Below are 7,947 nucleotides of genomic sequence, written 5' to 3'. Positions count from 1 at the left end.
TCTTGGATATTCTGCTTGGAACATTATCTTGATAGTGTTCTTTCTATAAAGTTCGACATGTTACTTCAATGAGCTTGTAGTAAACGCCTCGCGCTCGCGGGAAGTAAACAAACTCGCGTACGTCACTAGACCGGTGGGGCAGTAAGCGCATGTCATCCTCGCTCCGTCGCTGACGGCCAACTGCCACCTGACCTCTATCCAGCACCTACGCCGAAATACATCAGTTATACAAAAGGTGCTTATTGCAAACTTTTTAGGAGTTGGCAGAGTGGCGCATCTTACTACTTGCATATTATGATGTTCTAATGGCCTAATAAAGGTGTACAAAGTTTGAAGTAAATTTGTGATCCGAACAGCGAGGCCTCTCCTCGTAAGTAAGCAAGTTCTGTGGTGTAGAAGGCAGTGGCGGACACCAATCATAATCCCACCATCAAACCACGATCTCCATACAGGTCCCTTTCAAGGACATTAAGGGGTGTTATCTGATTCCTGGTTCACGCCAGATGAAAACCCAGCGAGAATCACTGTTCAGACTATACCTGGACTCGTCAGTGAACATAACCTGGGACCATGTACTGTGTTCTTGACACAAGGCTTTACGGGCTCACCTATGACCAACTCGCCTTCCTCCCACCCCTTGCGGTACCCTCGCTAATTGCCACCAGCGCAGTTCCTACCAGTCAGCCCGCACGCTATTCGTTAGTTTCTTTCGTCAGTCGACTCGACCGAATCGATTTATCGAGAGTAGTTTTACTTTCCTATGTAGCACGCGGGTCCGCGTCATCGTATTTTATACGTTTCTGTCTGGCACATAGATAGCTAACACATACCTACGAGAAAAGTCGCGGCCATTCTAGTGATCTCGATACGTTATTCTGTCTGTCATTTGTTCGAGAAAAGTCGCGAATATTCTGCTGTTGTCTTGTACAGAGAACCTTCGGTACGTAGCGTTATAAACGCGGACTATTCGCCGAATAGGAAGCAACGTAGTTTACATTCAGAAGCAGAAATATTAAGACTGAATAATGAATAAGTAAAAATAGTTGTAGCAAATGTGAAGATTAGTCAAGAGTGAGAGTGATCAGCTGATTGCGAAGTATTAATAATAGTAACTCATTAGTAATTACTCAGTAAAAATATTGTTACGAGACTCGTACATTATTTTTACTAATAACGTAACATTAATTTCCCCTTACCTAACTCGTATATCTCCGGTAATAGTGACTTTCGAGAAGATTCCTAAAAGCGCATTATCTCCATCGAATGCACTAGAAAGGAACGGAATCGACAATAAAAGTTCCCCATACATAAATTGCTGGATGATGTCATCACTGGAAACTCGCCCTTATATTATAGGGTGTATGGTAGATATTTGCTTGTTACTTTCACAGTAGGTATTTGTTCACACTCCGTAAAAGTCTGGAAGCGAGCGGTAGCTCAAGATATCTTTAGCGCCCCCTGCTTGAGGTTTTCCTGTATCCGCTACTGATAGAAAGTCATTGTATTTTCCTCAAATTTCGAAATCAGAATAATTATTTCTTGGTTAGGATTCTCCTTCTTTAATTTGTTCAAATTCATCTTGGTTTGCATGCCAATAAAACTGGCAGTCTTCCTTTCATTCGGACGTCTAGTGTCGACCAAATAACTAATGCTGCATTTACATGAAGCACTGACAGATGGCGTTACTTCAGTATCGAAGCCAAGCTTGTAAGTCGCAAAGCCTAGTTTACACGACGACATTGGGCTGCGCCACTCGTGGCGTGGAATGAGTTGCGCGCAAATGGTTTCATAATTGACAGTAGACACGGCGAAACCAGTATATACCTCAGTTTCGTCGTTTTGTGGGTTTCTGAGTCGTGTCTGAAATGAAAGTTTTTGCAGCTGCACATTGCACGAATTGTGATGGAGTTAAAGCTTGTTACCTGGAATAGCTGCATAAGAAAAAAAATAAGAAACCTGTTTCGATTCGTGACTGGATGAAGAAAAGACGCCAGCTCGGTTGTTCAGCATCCCTGCTGAAATAATTTGTAATGGAAGACCCCAGAAGTTCTTTTAATTATCTTAGATTGTCACCAGAACTGTTAACGTTTCTTCTAAATAGAGTTAATTATGCGATAAGGAATAAAGATATTGTAATGCATGAACCACTGTCGCCGGAACTGAAATTACATATCATATTGCATGCCATAAGATACGGTTTTAGTTGGTGATGACGCTTTTTCATTAACACCAATAATTATTAATAGTAACAATTATTAACATTAACAGCAGTAATAATTCGAAGCAGGCCGCATTAAGAAGAGAATGGTGTGCAAACTACTCTCTAGAAGATAGATCTGTATAGTGGCAATAATTCCAAATTCAAACATATGTGAATGGGAAGCACTGCTGCGACGTTTTAAATAGATGAATACTGATTAAAAAATGTAGCTTATTGATTTGTGTAGCATTTCCTCCTGTCAACAATACTCCTTAAAAAAAAAATCGGCTAATTCGAACGATGGGAGTTTAGTCCTGTAAACAAGAGAATTTCTACAGCTAGAATTACATTTGCTTGTATTTTTCTTAATTCATTTGTATATGTGCTCCTAACTCAATAAATTTTGCCCTGCAACCGAGCGAGGTGGCGCAGTGGTTAGCACACTGGACTCGCATTCGGGAGGACGACGGTTCAATCCCGTCTCCGGGCATCCTGATTTAGGTTTTCCATGATTTCCCTAAATCGCTTCCGGCAACTGCCGGGATGGTTCCTTTGAAAGGGCACGGCCGATTTCCTTCCCCATCCTTCTCTCACCCGAGCTTGCGCTCCGTCTCTAATGACCTCATTGTCGACGGGACGTTAAACACTAATCTCCTCCTCCTCCTCCTTGCCCTGCAGTTCAGATATTGTCAAACTGTCTATGTTCTGATCCACGTAACGGTCTCAGGAGCAGCAAAATGTTGCTTATTTTTGTAATCAGCATCACTGAAATCCCACAAACACCTATGCAAAGCATAGATATCCAAAAAGCGAACATTATTCTCCGTTCCCCCCTTCATATTTCAGTTTGTCTACACTTAACCTCAAAACCCATTCAACTAGTGTCGCCAGAGTTTGAACACGCCGAAACTGTTTAGTTTCACCGACGATTTGCGCAAAAGCGCGGCGCACTTGCGCAGTGGCCGGTAGCGCAGTTGCCTGCAAGAGTCGTCGTGTAAACTAGGCTTAACAGTAGTTTGCAAAATGGAGACAAAAATTAAGTCTTTTCAGGACAGGAAGGTCCATAACGGTGACAGTCCCGTTATATCGGGACGGATGACAACTCTATTACGGAGGAAATCAACCTCAGACTATAGAGAAAAGTGAAAGAAACGATGTAACCTTTCAGGTATTGTTTATTGATTTTTGGGAAATCGCGCAGTTTGAGATTCTGATGGCCGAACAGAGAGTTGAAACCGATCCTCCCGAATGGGGCGCCCCACGTTAGGCGTAGTTAACATCTGTCTGCATGCTACTCGGTAATTATAAATACAGTAGTAAAGAGTTTGGGGGACAAATGCAGCGCTTATTACATGTTTCTGTTTTTAAGAACTGATCGTGTCAGTACCGGTATAGATATAAAATCAGGATGCGCTCTCGATCGCATGATGTCCTTAGGTTTTTTTCCTTCAGCAATGGTATGTCTTGTGAATTCGAGTGGGATCATTTCAATTTTTCAGAAACCCAAATTTTCTAAACAAGACAAAGGAATGTGTTTGTAAGATCCTGGCGTCAGAGATAACTTACCATAGAGAAACAAATCAAGGAGTGGTAGCGAGAAGTTGTCACAGCTACTGCGAAGGCGGCGATACGAAAAATGGATTCAGAGCGGGAGCTCTATGAAGGTGCTGAAGCGTGTAGGTTTCAGAAGTAAATAATATTTGTGGTATGTTTTATGGTTACTGACTCTTGGCGTTCCAGCTTTAAAGGAAAACTTGGAATCATCGGGAAGCCTACGCAAAGTGAGAGCCGAAGTAAAATCAGAAATAATGAAAGTTTTCGACACTAATCCGCAGCCACGGGATAAACCAGAATTGCCCGAAAGTCTACTACTTATTAACAGTTTAATTCAAGAATACTTGGAATGGAATGGGTACATGTATACGTCCCAGATTTTAGCCGACGGTGAGTTGAAGTGTGCAGAAGAGTTTTTGAAATCTAAATATTGGCTCGTGAGTCGACGAAAGTACCTTTCCGTAGGTTAAAAGTGTATTGAGGCGGAAATACACTTTCAACAATAATGTACACGAAAATAATCATCGTGTGGGGCTTTTTGTGTAATATCAGTGATTCTGATAACATTCGCCAATGATTTAATAGTTTTGTAATTTGTTAGGCGTAGCCTTAGATGTAGTGTGTTTCATGCAACTGTCATTACGGTATGCAGGTCTTAAATCTAGATGTAGGACTTTCATTTTATTGTTAACTTGCAGAGTCCGGAATGACAAGCAAGACATACAGTAGGCAGAGCATGCAGAAAGAACTACAGGTTTCAGAAGACGAAAATACTCGAAAACTGTGAGTACTTACAGTTGTGCTAATAACAAATGTAAAAAATTGGAAGGTTACACTTTTGTTCAGCATTTTTTGTTTTGTTTTCTATTATGTATTATTTTCATTTTATGGCCTTCATTGGACTACTCCAGTCGGTTATACAGAGCATTAGACTGTGTGTTGTTATTCAGTGGTATAATGCAGTTTAATAATAATTTAATAAGAAATTCAGTAGTGCGGTAGTTATACAGGGATTGTTATAATTTATTATTACATGAAGGGTGTATTTCTCTTCTGCTGCCCAGTACTTCTTCATTCTTTCAGATATTTTCTTTCTTCGTCTGAGATCATTCTTCCTGTAACCCGGTTATTGAACTTCATTTGTAGCCTGGTTTGTGTTCTTGCAGTAGTCTGCTTCTCCCTGTTTTTATGTCGTATACTGTAATTTGGAGTTCTTATATCTTCATAATTTATGTGCTCGTTTTAACGTTGCTCTTACTATTCCACAATTTTTCTATTATTATCACACTAATTCTGTTTTCTGATGATCTAAGCAGATGTCCAAAGAATGAGATATGCTTCTTCCTGATTGTGCTCATTACTGGTTCTATTTTCTTGTACACCGTTTCATTTGAAGCTATTCTCCAGTGCCCATTTACTTAATATTGTTTATTTATGCATGTCCTAGTTATTCTTCTTTCTTATTTCAATATATTGTCAATTTCTGCTGTATTAGTTGTTTTGAAGATGGTTTCGGCTGCATAAGTTATTTCTGGTTGTGTGACTGCTTTATAAAGTTTTAATTTTGTTTCTGTGGATAGGCTTTTTTCGTTGTATGTGTTTTTGGTAATGTAATTTACTTTATTAAGTTTTTTTATTCTGTTTTGTCATGATGCTTTCTCATTTAGATTGTAAGTTAAGATTTCACCTTATTAAGTTTATCAACAATTTTGATTTCTTGTACCCCTATTGTAATTCTGTTTGCAAGTGCTGGGTCAGTTAGCATAATCTCTCTCTCTCTCTCTCTCTCTCTCTCTCTCTCTCTCTCTCTCTCTCTTTTTTTTTAATGATATTCTGAGTCCAATTTTCTGTGCTATTTCTTATAGTGATTTCACTTGTTGCATGGTTTCTCAAACAGCATCGGCTAGGAGAGCAAGATCATCAAATCTCATGCATTTCGAACTGACATTATATTTAGCACATCCAATTCTTATGTTCTTTGGGTTATCGTTGTACCATTCTCTCATTGTGTATTCCAGGGCACAGTTGAATAATAATGGTGATACATGGTCAGTTGTCGTAAGCCTGTTTTTATAAGGAGTGGTTCAGAAATGTCTCTTCTAAATGTAACCTTCGAATTGGTGTCTGTTAGAGTAAGTAATCTAATTAGTTTTGTATGGAGTCCCAGATTTCTTAAAATATTTAGTACTGGAGGTCTATGGAGGCAGTCATATGCCTTCTTAAAACCTGCAAATGTTATTGAAGGAGGTTTGTTCCATTCCATGTAGTATGCCATAATCAGTTTTAAACCAATGATCTGCCCTGCAAAGCTTCTCTATGGTCTAGAAGCTCCCTGGTATTCCCCTAACTCGTTTTATTATTTGCGCTTAGACAATTTTCATAGAATTAGACACATAGTTCGAACATAAGCAAGAATAACCTGTTAGCTGTTTGTGTTCCAGAATTGGAGGTACATGCATTAACTACACTGAAATACACTTGAAAAAACTAAACAAAAACCATGCATAAATGTGCACACATTAACAAAATCTTTGCTGGAGACACAAATACTCATATGCACATATGGTTTGTATTATTTGCAATGATGTTCTTACAAGTATTCTCACATAGGGAGAAGGCTCAGCCAATTAACATTTTAGTTGTTGTTTAAATGCAGACAATACTTTTTTGCTCCTTTGTTTTGTGGAAGTTTCTGGTCCTTATTCATTAGTTTGTCATTCACTTGTTACATGATGATTATTCATGCTTCCAATATTTGCTCAAAAATACATCAGTGTTCTTAAAAATACAGTGTTGCCTGAAGTGTTAAGATTATGAGAGTTCCAATTTTTTTCTGCAAGGTTCTCTTTACTGTGATTTTGCCAGTATTATTTCTTTATTTGATCTAAATGCTCTGATATCATCCAATGGACTACAGATGTCAGACTAAATGTCAGTATTTACACTGGGTGTATTATGATTTACAATATACCACTACAGATTTATATAAAATTTGCTGTGCTGAATAATCCATGTGATACACTTCATCATAAGCAGTAGATTTTTTTTTGGGTATTCTTTTATGGAGTAAGTGTAGTGATAGAGCAAACATCAGAGTTGATGGCTTAAAAAAATTATGTCTTGTCTTTGTTTGACTTTATGCTTATGGGAAGTTTTCTGTGAATCTAACGGCCCTTGTTAAATGTTCCCTTTTGACAGAGCTGTGTATTGGCAATGTAACACATGAAGATTTGAATTTATTCTTGTGTAATGTTTATGAGTGTCACTGCTTTTCATTAGTCTGCATTCATTTGGAAATGACTCTAGAAAAGAGTTCACTAAAATGTGTTTTAGATGTTATGAAATGGTTAGCAGAGAGAACATAATAGCAAAGGCATGAATCTGAATTTGACAAACAATAAAGAGGGGACTGGATATTCTGCTAAGTTAAAATATACTGTACGTGCTTTCCATGTTGCGGCACATAAGAAGCAAAGGTACACTAATAAAATCAACAAAACAGAATGGATATGAAGGTACGTTTTCTGTATATGATTATTTCAGTTCAGATTCAAGAATGCCACCATAAATCACAAATACTAGAGCAAATAGAAATGCAATGCAGAAGAAAGGCCTGCTATTAGAAGGTAAGCCTGTGACACAAATGCAAGTGAAAAATTTTTGATGCTAATTTTTTTGAATATATGTATATAGAGCAAACTATAAATTAACAAAGACTTATTTATGTATTTCGGTAATGGTACACGTGCAAATTAAATCACTTATGAGTTGCCATTGTCCAGATGAGATGCACAAATCATAAAATACATGAATAAGTGTTTTTGTCTTTACTGTGCCTTCTCCATGTACAAGGTGGTCAGAAACTGTGTGAAGAGTGTATAAGCATGTTGCAGGGGAAGTTGTGGTGGGAAATAATTGTCAAGAAAAAAGTTCAATAATTTATATCGTTTCAGAGTTTTGTAGCATTGAAGTTACCCAATCAGGTCATTGTGCACACAAATTCAAGCATCCTGCCAGAGGCAGTTGCCAAACATGTGCTTCGTTTGATTTCTTCAGATTGAACATACATAGCTTTTGCTTTTGTAGCTTACATTTGCCACTTCCAAAAAAGGCACACTTTAACTGATAATGAGCATTTCAGCAAGTGGTAACTGATGGACCCACAGATATCTGTGCATTGACATGTGTAAATA

General features: G+C 38.3%; 1 protein-coding gene across 2 annotated transcripts in view; it reads left to right on the top strand.

Annotated features, from left to right (window-relative positions):
* The first annotated feature begins 3,645 nt into the window (after positions 1–3,645).
* LOC126457990 (centrosomal protein 20-like) overlaps positions 3,646–7,947 on the top strand; it is a 30,523-nt gene continuing 26,221 nt past the window's right edge. Inside the window, exons 1-4 of one of the 2 annotated variants that reach the window (XR_007585560.1) lie at positions 3,646–3,864; positions 3,941–4,144; positions 4,453–4,537; positions 7,298–7,380. Coding sequence is in view for 1 of the 2 variants with exons in the window: in XM_050094756.1 (XP_049950713.1) it covers positions 3,837–3,864; positions 3,941–4,144; positions 4,453–4,537 (317 nt within the window). In the remaining variant the exon portion in view is untranslated. The remainder of the gene's footprint in view (positions 3,865–3,940; positions 4,145–4,452; positions 4,538–7,297; positions 7,381–7,947) is intronic. The other variant, XM_050094756.1, reaches the window with a different exon arrangement.

The sequence above is a fragment of the Schistocerca serialis genome, chromosome 2, assembly GCF_023864345.2.
Source record: "Schistocerca serialis cubense isolate TAMUIC-IGC-003099 chromosome 2, iqSchSeri2.2, whole genome shotgun sequence".
NCBI classification, from domain to species: domain Eukaryota; kingdom Metazoa; phylum Arthropoda; class Insecta; order Orthoptera; family Acrididae; genus Schistocerca; species Schistocerca serialis.
The sequence above is the reverse complement of the archived record's forward strand: the minus strand, read 5'-3'. Positions and strand labels throughout refer to the sequence as shown.